The sequence below is a fragment of the Lipotes vexillifer genome, unplaced genomic scaffold (assembly GCF_000442215.2).
Source record: "Lipotes vexillifer unplaced genomic scaffold, Lipotes_vexillifer_v1.1 scaffold6, whole genome shotgun sequence".
In the NCBI taxonomy this organism is placed as follows: Eukaryota; Metazoa; Chordata; class Mammalia; order Artiodactyla; family Lipotidae; genus Lipotes; species Lipotes vexillifer.
The window spans coordinates 1,142,666-1,158,254 of record NW_006799037.1 but is presented as its reverse complement, the minus strand read 5'-3'; the positions used below and the strand labels follow the sequence as shown (position 1 = coordinate 1,158,254).

General features: G+C 44.1%; 1 protein-coding gene across 5 annotated transcripts in view; it reads left to right on the top strand.

Moving 5' to 3' along the window:
• IRAG1 (inositol 1,4,5-triphosphate receptor associated 1) overlaps positions 1–15,589 on the top strand; it is a 118,512-nt gene that overhangs the window by 86,035 nt on the left and 16,888 nt on the right. For all 5 annotated transcript variants that reach the window (XM_007471400.1, XM_007471397.1, XM_007471396.1 and 2 more), the window contains 6 exons: positions 693–723; positions 3,121–3,261; positions 3,748–3,879; positions 5,860–6,001; positions 13,496–13,545; positions 14,082–14,189. In XM_007471400.1, the coding sequence (XP_007471462.1) occupies positions 693–723; positions 3,121–3,261; positions 3,748–3,879; positions 5,860–6,001; positions 13,496–13,545; positions 14,082–14,189 (604 nt within the window). The remainder of the gene's footprint in view (positions 1–692; positions 724–3,120; positions 3,262–3,747; positions 3,880–5,859; positions 6,002–13,495; positions 13,546–14,081; positions 14,190–15,589) is intronic.

Here is a 15,589-nt window from a genome sequence, read left to right as displayed (position 1 = left end):
CCCCTCTTTCCTACCGTCTGTTCTCTGGCTCACATGCACCCTTGCCACACCCCTCGGAGGCAGGAGGAGGGTCAGGCTTTGCAGACCTGGGCAGCCCCAGAAAAATTATAATGGCTGTTCAGATGTATACAACTCATGAAGTATATAGCTTGTATAGTCTTGTATTAAGTCCTCACAGCATGCCTGTGAGTTAGTCATAATAATAAACATCTCCTGAGTGCCCGCTGAGTGTGGATGTCATATGAATATACACATATGTACATATATATACACATACATACACGTGTGAATGTCATATATAGGTGAATATAGACACATACATATACACATTTATACATACATATATATATTCCTTATAAGACTCCTGCAAGGTACATATTATTCCCAATTGACAGATGAGCAAACTTAGATTAAATAACTCATCCAAAGTCACACTTAGTAGAGGCACTGTTGGAGCACTGACCCCAGGATCTAATAGTTTCCGCCATACTTCCTCTGCAGGAGTCACTGTCTTGGCGAATATCTCACGGGTTACAGAACTCACGCAAAGGGTACCCTGCATCTTTTCCATCTCGCCAGCCCTGCTTACTCTAATTCCTGGAAACACCTGGTCTGCGTGCTGTTCAAAGGCACCTTTTGGTTTATTTCAAAGGTTGGATAAAGTTCATTTGCATGTCTTTTCTTTTTCACAGTGCCCCTCCACTCACTGAAAAGGAAGTTGAGGTAAGTAACTCCAGTGTTTTATGAAATTGAGTACTTGAGCTTGAGTGGGTTCATTCAAAACATTTCCTTCTCCAGCCTCTGCTGCTGACATTTTTATACAAACATGAGAATGAGTGGCCATGGGGGGAATATGGGCATCGTGATCAGCCCTATTGAGCCACCAAGCCCCCGACCACCACTCCCGTTAATGGAAGATTTTGACAAATTTCGTCAGGGATGAGAAGGTAGCTGGAAGTTCCACATTTCTTCAACGGTTGTTTGTTTTCTTTAAAAGTATGACTTAGATACACAAAGCAGCTGGGAGGCTGCAGAACTGAATCAAATTTATTTCAAAATTATTAAAAGATGGTCAGGTTTCACGTTTCAGACTTTGGTCTGGAGGAAGAAGGTGCTTTCCTTCTGAGGGTTTCAGACGTAAGGAAGCCAGCTCAGCCAAGGTGGTGGCTACGCTGTCAGCTCTCCCACCTTCCCTGATTCTCCCATGATTCTCCTCGGGGCCTCCTTGTCTCTGTAGAGAAGCTGTCCCAATGGGGCTGGTGAGTGAGCTGAGAGGAATTTGCATTTCATTCTGGCGAAGGGGTAGATGGTCAAAGAGAATGCATCGGAGGTGAGACAGGGAGGACCTCCGACACCAGCAGTAGTTTGTTTCCATGACAATTACACTGGAATTGATAGAAGGAAGGGAGCAAGAACGTGGATGATTCCAGAATACTTCACTCCAGGTTGGGAGGATGGAAGATTTTACAGTCTTAAAACATGGTTTACCCTTGATAACAAGAAAACGAACATACACTTACTGAGACCCAGTGGGCCACATAAGCAAAGGGAGATGGACTGTGTAAAATATCTGGCACAGATAGCAACAATTACCTGGCACACAGACATAGAACTTACAGTCTATGGCACACACATATCCATCCTTTCAGTTGACCCCCCCATCAGCTCTGAGAAACAGGTAGAGCAGGAAGAACAAAGGAGGAAACTGAGGGATTAAATAAGTTACCTGAGATCCCAGACCCAGTGCTTAGCAGAATCAGCATTTGGAGTCAAGTGTTCTGACTGACTTCAGGGCTCTTTATATCACACTGCCATTAAGGGGATAACCCAGTTATAGAGAACTAAATATTGAGCATTACTGATAAACTTGGCTGAGGCTTGGGCAAGACAGAGGATCCCCACCCACTGACGCTGGTGGTGATGGCCGTGGGCACTTTGGTCAAGGGTGCGCTCCTGTCCTCAGGTGTGTGCTGACACAATTTGTGCTCAGCATGGTGAGAGGAGCACAGGCTTTGGAATAAGATTGTCTGAGGCTGAATTCTGGCTCTGCTACTCCCTTGTGACACCTTGAACAAGTTAATGACCTCTCTGCTCTCAGTCTCTTTACCCATAAAGTGAACATAACGATTCCTATGGCAGAGGATTGTTGAGGGATTAAACAAGCTAAGGTGTGTAAAACTCCTGCCAGTGCTGGCGTATAGCAGATACTCAACAGGGAGTAGCTTTCAATGTGGCATCATCATCATCATTGAGCAGTTCAGGGTCTTCAGTTCTCCGTCTGGAGATGTCTGCCCACTGTGGGCCATGTTACATGAACTTCAGATGCTCAGGCAGAATCAACCCACCCTAAGGGTGTAAATCTTCTAGCACGTGACACAGGCAAGGTAAATGAAGGCTGTAAAAATGAAGGCCATTGCTTCCTTCCTGTGTAGAGTCCATCTGTCTGTTTCTCCTCCCCAGTAGTTTCCTATTAGACCAGGAATTCCATGTCTGATCAACACCACCTTTCAAAGTTCATTCATGCAGGCTGCATTTTTGGCATGGAATATTTGTTCCAGAAAGCTTCTCCTAACAGAATCATACTTGGCTTTGTTTAATCTCCTGGCAGCTTGTAAAAGCTGCTTTCAGCGTAGGATTTGGAATATTCAGATAAGATGCTGCTTTAAGTTTGCTTTGAGTCAACAGGCTTACATCTCAAGTGGGGTTTCTTTAAATACAGTGGTTTCACGTGAAATCTCCAAAACCTGCATGCCATAAATCCTAGCATGAATCCAAACTGCTTACACAATCAGCTGTGTTGGCCTGAGTTTGTCTAAACCCATATACAGGATGTTATTTTCTTGACATTCAGGAAAAAGCAAAGTGTTATTCTCTTATTCTTTTTCAGTAAAATGTGTTTGGTCTTCTGGTCCTGGGAAGGACCTAGCATGGACCTCAGGTTACTATTTCGCCATCTTTTGTGCAGTATACTTCATTAAGGGAGAGTTTCACTTGTTCTTGGCTGCTTTGGGGGCCGGTTCCAGGAGCTGATTTAAAATCCTTGAGCAAAAAATCCACCGGCAGCCTTGCTCCCTGCAGTAACTCCTCCTAGCACCTCTCCAACACTCTTGTTCCCAACAGAACGTGTTTGTACAACTGTCCTTGGCCTTTAGAAATGACAGCTACACCCTAGAATCTAGAATTAACCAGGCGGAAAGGGAACGCAACCTGACAGAGGAGAACACAGAGAAGGAACTGGAACACTTCAAAGCTTCCATTACGGTAATTGTGGAGCCTGATTGGGGAATCCTTGCAGGAGATACTGTCCACAAGGGCTGTGCCGGGTCTCCTGCTTTTCTCAGTCACCAAGTAGAGTCTCCTGAAGTGAGAAATGGGGCCAAGGCCCTGAGCCAGGCAGTCTTCCTCAGAGCTGGGAGGAGCTGAGGCAGAGATCCCGAAGGCTTGGTTACCTCAGGGCTGTAGTTAAGGCCTCTGAGCCCTTGGCAGCTTCTCAGGAGGGGGCTGGATGACCTGGGATGGCAAAGGGAGCACCCTGGGGACCAGAGACCCGGATGTGATTCCCTTCCTTCAGGCCAGCCAGCTATAGAGTGTCCACATTGGGCTTCTCCAATCCCAGAAGTAGCCATCGCCTGGGCCCTGCCAAGGCCCCTCCTCTCGGCCAGGATGGGGCCAGGGCTCGTCTTGTGACAGCCGTGGTCAAGTCTTGGTCTGTGAGGACCCCATGTGATGTTCCTTCTCCCTCCTCAGTCCTCAGCTTCACTCTGGCACCACTGTGAGCACCGGGAGACCTACCAGAAGCTGCTGGAGGACATCGCTGTCCTGCACCGCCTGGCTGCCCGCCTCTCCAGCCGAGCTGAGATGGTGGGGGCCGTCCGCCAGGTGAGCTCTGCTCTGTCCGCAGTAACTGGAGCAGTGATGTAAGCAGTGGCAACTACAAATACTGCTTATTCATGGCTTCCTCTGTGCCAGACATCCTATGTCCATAATTGTAGTCGTCTCAGTGTATTTTTGATGGACCACTAAATTCTTGAGGTGCTCCCCAGAAAAAGCTTTCTATGGATACCTACATTTGAGAACTGCTGCATGCTACCTTCCTTTCTTGGAGATTTCTAATGCATGTTGGCATAAGCAAGGCTTTGAGAAGTCCTGGAATGAAAAAGTCTGTTTAACATTACCGACGTATTTCTCAAACGTATTTGAGTAAAGAATCACTTCCCCCTTCTTGTTCCCACAAAATACCTATTCAACTCCCAGAGAACTAGTATTTGGCAAAATGTGCTTTAGGAAAAACTGCTTTGTTTCATTAATCTTCCCAGCAACTCTGTAAAGTAAATAATCTTATCCCCTGATGAAGACATGATGTCTCAGAAAGGTAATAGCACTAGCGTGGGGCAAAGCCGGGGTGCAGGCCACTTTGAAGTTGTGAGGCACTCAGGGTGCCACCCTGATCCAGCATGGTGTTGTGGGGTCAGACTGCCTGAGTTCTCATCCTGGCTCCACAGGGATTCACTGTGTGGCCTCGGGCCTCTGTGCTCCAGCTTCTCCAACCATAAAATGCAGATGCTGACAGTATCTGCCATACAGGGCACTGTGACACTTGTAAAGCACTGGATGTCGTTATCACTGTTGCTGTTACTGTGGACCCATGTCCTGCTGCATGGTTTGCATGACGGGTGTTCCTGGGGCCCAGCCCTGGGCAGTTCTCATAGAATGAAGGAAGGACAAGCCACGGGGCTGTCCCACCCGTGTGCTTCCGGCAAAAGGGCACCCAACTCAGCAGCAGCACCCAGGAAGCCACTCCAGCTGGGAGCAGCACCAAAGGGAGGGCTTTAGGGAAGTGGCTGGTCTCAGCTCAGGGCTGTGGGGACTTTGTCCAGGGGACAGTCACTGCGCGTGTCCTCTGTGGACAGGCAGGCCGCGGGCAAGGATCTCTGAGGGGTCCACGGGGTGTCAGTAGAGAAGACTCTTCCCCATTTTGTACACAGCCCTCGTGAAAGTGTTTCTCAGCCCACGCACGGCTCACTCCAGCCTCCACCCTTCTCCAAGCGGCTTCCGGGTCTCTGTCCTCGCTGTCTTCTCTGGCTCCACTGGGCTGCTTCAGGCACTCATCCTCTCCTCTTGTTGCTCTTGCTGCCACCAGTCTCACACCCTTCAGTCCAGTCTCCACTGGCGACCTGATTATGACACTTTAAGACATTCGATGGCTCCCCTCTTCCTTCAGAATAAGTCCAAATTCCTTAGTCTAGCATTCAAGGTCCTTCACAACCCAGCCCTAACTCACCTTTTCTTCTTGCGAACAAACCCAACCATTTGCTGATTCCTACATGAGTAGGATGACCTGTGCTTTCCTGGCTTTCCAGACAATTCTGGTGTATGTTTATTGTCCCAGCATAATTCGTGACAGCACCCCCTTTCACTCTGCAAAGGATCCTGTCTGAAGGGGAAATCCTCACCTCGATAGAGACCTTGTGATGTCCTGCCTCTGGACCTTGGCTCTTGGAGTTCCCTGGCTAATGCTCTTTGTCTCTCCTGCCCATAGCTATGTGCCCAGACGCTACAGCACTTCACTCCATCTCAAGAAGCCTCCCCTGACCCGTTCTCTGCAAGCAGAGATGACTCTGCTCCCTCTCATCTCCTGAGGCTTTGTGGCTGGGCTCGTCCTTGTTATCCCTGAGTGCAGGTGCCTGAGCCCCTGTCTCAACTCACATCCCCGACAGCAAACTCTTAGAGGGCAGAGTCACGTCTGATTGGTCCTTGTATCCTTTCGAGTCCCCCAGCCCAGAGCTTGGCTCAGAGCAAACAGTGCTGATGAGCTTTTCATCCAAATGCCCTGTGTGTTCGCACTCTTCTTCCCTGCAGGAAAAGCGCATGTCGAAAGCAACAGAAGTGATGATGCAGTATGTGGAGAACCTGAAGAGGACGTATGAGAAGGACCATGCAGAGCTCATGGAGTTTAAAAAACTTGCAAATCAGAATTCAAGCCGCAGCTGTGGCTCCTCTGGTAAGAAACTGGGTTCCTTCCCACCCCCGACCTTGGCCCTGTAATGTTGGGTCCCTGATGGATCCAGGCTAGGATCATACCTATGGGACAGCCCCAGGACCTGTGTTAGGGTGAGCAAAGCTTGCTGCCTGGCCCAATGCTGCCCACAGGGGCCTCACAGCCACTGTTCCTGTGAGCTTGGGGGCCTGGAACCAGAAAGCATGAATGGCCCCCAAGCAACTCCCGATAAAAGTAACCAGAGAAGCTGATCACTGATGCAAAGCCCATAGGCTGCAAGAATTCAACCTCCTTTGTGAGAGTGGCACACCCCAAACCTTACAACCTTAGTGCTTTGGGGTCCCCACTTTGGGCAGCACATGCTAAGGAAATTGCACTTTATCCTGGAAAGCATTAGGGATCCAACCAAAGATTTTAATCAGGGAAATGACACTATCATATATAGTTTAGAAGATTCCCTCTGGCAGTGATGTGGCAATTACATTACTGGGGTAAAGCCAGAGACAGGGAAACCCACAAAGCGACTATTACAGTAATGCAGGTGAGAGATGGAGTCTGGGCAGAGGGGTGGAGTGAGAGCCTGGGTAAAGGAGATACTGCTGAGAGAACTTTTAGACTCGTGGGCAAGACAAATGCTTTAAAGAAATACTCTTTTTTAAAGAAGTGCTGTACAGATTGCTACAGAAGCACAGAGGAAGGGCCATCTGGTTCCACTTGATATTGAGTTGCTGTGTTCTTTTTGTTTTCTTTTTTCTTTTTTCTTGAAGTATAATTGAATTACAATGTTGTGTTAATTTCTGCTGTACAGCAAAGTGACTCAGTTATACATATATATACATTCCTTTTCATATTCTTTTCTGTTATGGTCTATCACAGACTTTTTTTTTCAGGAAATTTATCATTGTTATTTATTTATTTATTTTTTAACATCTTTATTGGAGTATAATTGCTTTACAATGGTGTGTTAGTTTCTGCTTTATAACAAAGTGAATCAGCTATACATATACGTATATCCCCATATCTCTTCCCTCTTGCGTCTCCTTCCCACCTTCCCTATCCCACCCCTCTAGGTGGTCACAAAGCAGCAAGCTGATCTCCCTGTGCTATGTGGCTGCTTCCCACTAGCTATCGGTTTTACGTTTGGTAGTGTATATATGTCCATGCCACTCTCTCACTTCTTCCCAGCTTACGCTTCCCCCTACCTGTGTCCTCAAGTCCATTCTCTATGTCTGCGTCTTTATTCCTGTCCTGCCCCTAGGTTCTTCCTGACCTTTTTTTTTTTTTAGATTCCATATATATGTGTTAGCATACGGTATTTGTTTTTCTCTTTCTGACTTAGCTCACTCGGTATGACAGACTCTATTCTATGTCCATCTACCTCACTACAAATAACTCAATTTCGTTCCTTTTTATGGCCGAGTAATATTCCACTGTATATATGTGCCACATCTTCTTCATCTATTCATCTGTCGATGGACACTTAGGTTGCTTCCGTGTCCTGGCTATTGTAAATAGTGCTGCAGTGAACATTGTATCACAGACTGTTGAATATAGTTCCCTGTGCTATGCAGTAGGAGAGTTGCAGTATTTTAAAGTAAAAGTAGGAGTTCTCCAGGCTAAAGGGGGAAATACACCCCAGGTGGAGGAAATAGCATGTGCAAAGGCGTGGAGGTTGGGCTGAGAAGACTATGAAACAGACATTCTGCTGTGGTTTGGGGTGTTGGAGTGTGACAATGACATGTTGAAGGTAAGACTTGTTAGACCAGGACCACATGCCAGGCCCTGTGAACAGTCTGGATCTTTGTTCTCCAGGCAGTGAGGAGACACCGGTGGGTTTACACAAGCCGACATAGTCAGATTTTATTTTTAGAAGATTGCTGACTTCAGAGTGGACGATGCATTAGGAGAGTGTGGACATTGAGGGATGGAGAGATGAGTTAGGAGGCTTTGCCGCAGTCCAGGAGAAGGAGGACGGTGCTGTGGACCAGTATCTCTCCTTGGGAGCTTGCCAGGGTTTGGGCTCTGGCTGATGAGGTGTGGTGTTAGCAGGAGAAAACAGACCTTTTAGCAACAGGAATCCCTGTCGGAATGCAAACATCCGTGTTACCAAGAGCAGAAGGAGGGAAAGTACACAAAGTATAACAGATGGAGAAACCTTTATAAACAGGAGGTTTCACAAGTTTCCTGGGGAATATCAGTGACGCTTCCCAGGGTCCAAAGGCAGCATACACATGCTCCAGACCGTCTGCTTTGGTCTTGGCAGCAAGGCTCCTGACCCACATGCATCTGGGCCTCTAAGAAACCTCTCTCTGTCAGTGTTGGAAGTTGGAGAAGCTACCACCAAAGAAATCCTAACACGTGCACTCTTACAATATTGTCCTGCAAGGTGCAGGGTCTCCTGTGAACCACCTTACCCACGATTTATGGAATGAGCACAGTTGCCCGTGAGTCTCATCCATTCATTCTACAGGCATTTATTGAGCATCTCTGGTGTGCCCACGTGGTACTGGAATACAGAGGTGAAGTGTACCCAGCCCCTGACCCAGAGGAGTTCCCAACCTGTGGTGAGGGCAAGGCAGTGTAAGCAGTGCTGTGACAGATGTAAACAGATTTTATGGGCGCACATGGCAGAGTCCCACGTTCAGTCTGGGGGCCTGAGAAAGTGCTTACAATCAGATGGGAGCCGGTAGTTGAGTGTTGAACGGTGAATGGGTAGTTTTCACACATCTGTTCCCACTCCACTGTTTTTCCAAGCTACACCTCAGCTTGGGCTGGTGCAGAGGGGCCAGATGTGCCCATCAGATACTCTGTGACCATTCCCTGATGGTGATTGTTCTTTAAGCTTTTATATGACTTCTTTGTCATATATGCAATCTTTGTCTGTACCTGAAGACTACAGTGAAAAAAAAATATCTCTGATTTCAAGAAAGGTGATACACATTCAGAAGAAGAAAAAAACATCTATTTTTTTTTTTCTGAATATGAAACATGCTGATTGCCTGCATTTTGGATTATTTCCTTAAGGTAGATTTCCAGAAGTGTAAATACTAGCTCAGGGGAAAGGAATATTTTGAAGGCTCTTTTTTTTTCTGTATAAATAAGATCTTTATTAAACAAACTGAAACAGAGAATTGAATAGTCACTGGGGAGCTTCAGGGGAAAAGTCACTTTTACCAAGTATCCAGAGAGGGAAAAAAACACAAACTTCAATTGACAGGAGTTGTGACCAGAATCATCAATAAAGTAGTGTCATTGCAATGCCTAGCTTTTAGAAGAAATTAGTCAAGGGTCAATATAAATATCTCATAGATTCTCTCTAGTCATAGTACTCCAGGTTTACCTTTAAAAAATGGGAAACAAGTGAGGTTTGTTCTCAAGGCATCTTTCCCCACTTAGAGACCTTCATGCTGTCCCTTGACTGAAATATATCCCTGAAATCTTACCTTTGTCCATTCTACTGTAAAAAATGCCCCAGTTTTGTATATTTGCTCTCTATATTTAATGGTGACAAACTAATATATGCTCAGTTTTCTGTGATTGATAAAGGACAATCACTCCCTCTATCAGGTGGATTTGCATTTTAACAGGGAATTCTGATGACAGACAGATTCAGTTTATGTCACTAATCTTTTTTTTTTCTTTATACAGCAGGTTCTTATTAGTTATCTATTTTATACATATTAGTGTATATATGTCATATAAGGCTCTTAAAGCCAATTAATTCCAAATAACCCACTGGTATTTCCATTTAATGGGTAACAGTGATGCTCAATTCATTGTGCCATGGACATTCTTGGCTTTTCTTTTTGAAAATATTTTTGAGTTTGATGGGCCAATATCGTATCTCTTCCCATAGTTTTAATTTGTATTTCTTGACCTTTTCAGATGTTTATTGGGCATTTGTATCTCTACTTATGTAAATTCTCTAATTCTTTGCCCACTTGTGAGATTGGTATTTTATTAACTGTATGAACTCTTCATACACAAAGAATATTTTTTGGTTCTGCTGTTTTGGCTGACTGGAAAACTTGAAAATCCTTTGACTACAAATACTTAGAAATTTCTGCTGGATAAAGTGAAGCAAACATTAGTCTCAAAGAATAGCTGAATCCACAAGAAAAGAAATTGAAATACTCAGATACAAGAAAAGAAAAGAGAACTGAAACCAAGCTGACCCTGCAGCTTTCCTTGAGGATAAGAGTCAGCCTCAGCTATCTGGGCTCTGGGCTTTTGCACTCACATGCAATCTGAGATGAGGCCTCGGACACCCAAGGCAGAGAGTTGACTCTGAGCCTCCCATAGAAAGTTAAGACTTTCCAAGGACTGCATCTGTGGAATACTCACCAACTCACAATGGAACAAATCAAGGAAGTTTGTCTGTTTCACCCTGGGCTCTAGTAAGAAAAAAACACTTTCTCCTTCCTCATAGGAAAAAGTGCATGCCCACAAAGTACATGCCATAACAAAAGTGGTGATGCAATATGCAGAGATTCTGAAAAGAACATCACAATGGTGCTGCTAGGAACACTGCCAGAAACAAAAATAAATCACTCTGGAGAGACACACCCTGCACCCAGGAGACACAGGATCCTCTAAGTAAAGCTTCACAGAAGATGAGTTTACAATATAGAATTATAAAATAGGAAAACAATCTAGCACAAGCAAGAATCATCAGACACCCAAACCACAGAATTATATGCTAAAGATAGCAGATAATAAAACAATCTGATACGTTTGTTAAAGATATGTGTAAAATTATTAAAGGCATAAAAGAACAAATCAGAAATATGAGAATAGAAGAATACAACCATCAGAAAAAGAATAAAATAGAATCCTAGAAATGAGGAATAGAGGTGTGGAAATTAAAAACTCAGTTGTTTAGGAGTGCTAGTTATTAGAATTGAAGCTGTTCCTCAATATTCAGATCTCGTCCTCCTGAATGTGCCCATTCAGATGGACACACCTCTTCTCCATCCCCTTGAAGTTAGGTGAGGCCATGTGGTTTGGCATTAAATGTCAGTGGAGGGACATGTGTCGCATTTGAGCTGAGGTCCATCAGAACTAGTGTGCCATTTGCCTTGTGTTTCTTTCTCCAGACATGACAACCATCACTGCTCCAAAACAGTAGAAGCTCCATCAGCCTGAGTCTTGAGTGAGGGGATGCAGAGCAGAGCCTGCTGCCAACTCATAAGCAAATGGACATGTAGCAAAAGCAAGAAATAAATCTTAGTTGTTATAACCCACTAAGGCCTTGGGGTTGTTTATTATTGTAGCATAGCCTAGCTTATCCTGATCGGTACAACATTTACATCAGGTTGGGAACAGTTGAGGAAAAAATTTGTCAACTAGAAGACAGATTTGAAGAAGTCACCCAAAATTCAGTTCAGGGGGATAAATTAATCTAAATATGAAAGAAATGTGATACGGGATATAGAATGAGAAACTTCGAAATACTTTTATTAGGAGATCCATAATGAGAGAATAAGGGAGAGAAAATATTCAAAGGAATTTCCCAGGATCTGAACATTTTCCAGAACTAAAGAAAGACATGAATCCTTGCATTTAGGAAGTACAGAGACTCCCAAGCAAAAGAAATAAAAACACATCAGAGAGAAACTTTAGAACCCCAAGGACAAAGTGCAGTTCTTAAAAATAACCAGAGAGAGAAGACAGATTATTCACAAAGGAATGGCAATTTCCAAGACCAGTAATAGTACCAGGAGACAATGAAATAGTGTCCAAAGAGCTGAGAGAAAATAACTGTCAACCTGGAGATAATACTACCAACTAAACTATCATGCAAGCTTGAGGGCTTTGTAAAAACATTTTATGGCAACAACTGAGAAAGTTTACCTCTCACAGATCCTTGCTAAAAGAACAGCTAAAGGATGTGCTTAGGGAAAAATAAAATTGAGATCAAAAGAAAGTCAGAAGCAAGAAGGGATGGTGATCAAAGACATTTGTAAACATGTGGGTAAATCTAAATAAGCATTCACTGCGTAAAACAACAATCATCATAATTTGGGATTTCAAAAACAAAGTGAAAAAAAAAATACTGAAAAACAGGGACTTCCCTTGTGGCACAGTGGTTAAGAATCCGCCTGCCAATGCAGGGGACACGGGTATGAGCCCTGGTCGGGGAAGATCCCACATTGCTGTGGAGCAGCTAAGCCTGTGCGCCACAACTACTGAGCCTGTGCTCTAGAGCCCGTGAGCCACAACTACTGAGCCCATGTGCCACAACTACTGAGCCCGCGTGCCACAGCTACTGAAGCCCGCGCACCTAGAGCCCATGCTCCGCAACAAGAGAAGCCACCGCAATGAGAAGCCCGCTCACCGCAATGAAGAATAGCCCCCCGCTCACCGCTACTAGAGAAAGCCCGTGCGCAGCAACGAAGACCCAAGGCAGCCAAAACCAAAATTTAATTAATTAATTTAAAAAATACTGAAAAACAATATAATTTAAGTTCAAAGAGTGATCATTTTTTTAAGGTTGATTCAGGAAAAGGATAGAGATCTTGATTCATTTAAAATCTAATGTCATGTAACATGTTAAAAGTTTAAGGGGGCACGCTAAAGATTACAACTAAAATATATAAATTCCAAACCAATCTGGGGGGAGGGAAGGTTAGAAAAAATTCAATTAATGAAGGAAATGTAAACTACAAAATGAGATGGTAGAAATATATCAATCAGAAGAAATATAAACAACTTAGACTTGTTGGTTAATAGAAAACCTCAGATTAGATTAAGAAAAAGTGTTAGTTACGTGCTTTTCAAGAGAAACACCTAAAATACATGAATATGAGGAATAGACAGCTACACAGACTAGATGGTATTGGTCAAACTGAATCCAACTGAATTGAGCTCTCAAAAACCTTTCTCTACACATACTGGTGTTTTCTAGTAGTAGTATTATCCAGGTGTGGTGCTAAATATTTTACATGAATTTTACATATTTTACGTATCACTTAATATATGTACTAAGGAGGAGAAACCCCAGGGGTGCTAGTTTCTTTTGTTCTGAATTATTTTGTAGATGACATATTGAAATTACTGTTGTCAACAAGTTTCCATTTTTTATTGACACCACACCTTCCTTGCTCATAATTTCCGTGACTGTACATTCCTTGAATGAGCAAGAAATGACCCAATAAGCCCTGGTATTGCTACGAAGAATCTTCACATACTCTCCACGGCATAACCCAGAGACCGTGTGTGGTGTGAGGTGGAGACCAGAGGTTCAAGACTAGGGATTCTCATAGTGCCCAGAGGAGTTAGGATGAAGGCTGTGTCCCAAAAAATCCCCACTCTGCAGATGATTGTTTCAAAAGGTCAAGTGTCAAATTCAGTGACCTCTGCACCTAGGCCCTTGGGACATCCCTTGAGGGTCAGTTCTGGCCCATAGATACCTTGGCTTAGTTTCTGCTATCTGCTTCCTGCTGGAGCTTACTCTGAGAACTAACCTGGGTTCTTCTCTGTTCCCTCCTGCTGCAGAAGATGGGGTCCCTCGCACAGCACGGTCCATGTCCCTCTCGCTGGGAAAGGTATGCATGTTCAAGGAATACTGGGGAAAGAAAGACAGAAGTTTCCACAGTCAGCCAGGAAATCAGTCATTCTTGGATCCACAGGTGCAAAAGAACCTCTGGACAGAGTCTCTCATTCAGCTTCCGAACCTTGCTAGCTCATCCTCCAACCTTCCCTTGCTCGTGGCTTCCAGGACTGCACCATCTCTTTAATGAACATGAAATGATGCACAAACTTTGGTATTGCCATAGATCATTTTCATACACTATCCAGGGTTTCATACACTGTCCAATGACTGGGCGTCATTTCTGTTCCATCTCTTCAGGATCTGAGAAATTAAAATCCGAACATGTTGAGAAATCACTCATCACTAATAAAAAAAAAATTGTTAATTTTGGCCACTCTCTCTACACCAACCCCCAGTACCATCACTACCCTAAAACCAGGATATCCACTGAACACAGCATTTGGAATTAGTAGGCATCTCCCAGGCCTTTCTGAACTTTGGGTGCTGCCCCCTCCATGACAGTGGGCCTGATCCCTTCTCTTCCCACAGAACATGCCCCGCCGGAGGGTCAGCGTTGCCGTGGTGCCCAAGTTTAATATCCTGAACCTGCCTGGCCAGTCACCCAGCTCATCTCCCATCCCCTCCTTACCAGCCCTGGTGAGTATGATAATGCTTGCCTCCTGGGCCTCAGGCTCACAACTATGGGGGTGACCTGGATGGGGTAGGGTCAACAAGGAGAGGAAATTCCAAGCACAGATTCTGGGCTATGGGTTCAGAAGCCTCAGTACAGACCAGGCCCCAGGTCTTATACTGCCCTGAGAAGACTCAGTGTCCTTGAACAAGGTGCTGGCAGCTCAGAGAGTGTTCCTTGCAAAGCGTATGTCTTTTCATGCTTAAACCAGAACCCTCCACTCTGCAGTGGGTGTAAGCAGCTGAAGATTGCATTATGGAGTACTTGGTAAGCTGAGCTTTGAACCCTAGGCCCTCTGATTCCAGAGCCTGAGTTCTTAAACCCAATGTTACCCTGCTTTGATTCATTACAGCATTGTTTACAACATTGAAAAATTGGAAATAAGCAGAATTCCCATTAATAAGAGATTGGTTTAATAAATTATGAAAAGCTCAATAAGGGGTTTCTATGCAGCTGCTAAATATATGATTCAAATATAAAATTTTATTTATCGACATGAAAAAAGTCCATAATTTATTATTAACAAAAAGCAAAACCCCAGTATATACAGCGTAACTCTGTTTTGTAGTTTAAGAAAATTCTGAAAGAATGTAAGTAAAACTACTAATAATGGTTATCTCTGGGCAATGGTAAAGTCACAGGTGATTTTAATTTTCTTGATGCCTCTTTATATTTCTAGAGTAAGAATGTATTACTTATAATCAGAAAAAAAAATCTGCTTCAATTTTTTTTTAAAACAAAGACTATTCCTATAAACAAAATATTTCCTAGATTCCAGAACTTTGTGAATCTGGTTAAACCTACCTAAAACTCTTAGGAGAGCTAGTTAGTGCTTTTAACAGGGACGATTTCCCATTCTATACTAAATGTATAATGTGGCTTCCAAATATATATATTCCTTTAGACTAGGGGTTAGCAATCAGGGCTATCCATTAAAATCACATAGGGTACTTCTAAAACATTCAATGCCTAGGCCCCAACCCAAGATTGTGGATTGGATCAGTACTTTAAGAAAATATCCCCCAGGCGATTCTAACATGCAAGCAGAGTTGAAAGCCATTGTTTAAACCAAATCCATTGCAGCAAAACAACGTGGTGTTCCTGGGGAATTTATTATAAAGAAATTTCTGATGCCTTGAGCTTTTAGTAATGGCAGGTATCTCCTGAGAGTTGTGCTTGGAACTGTATCTCGAGGGCAGTGATGGGCTTGTGTGAATCCATCCCAGGGGCCTTGGGACCTGCATTTGGCAGGAGCCTCCCTGGTATTTAGTCCAAGTCAGTAAACAGGGAATAGGGAGAAACCGATGGCTCCCCTCCAGAATGGAGCCTCAAGATGTAAACTCTTTTCCTTATTCAAGGAAACTTG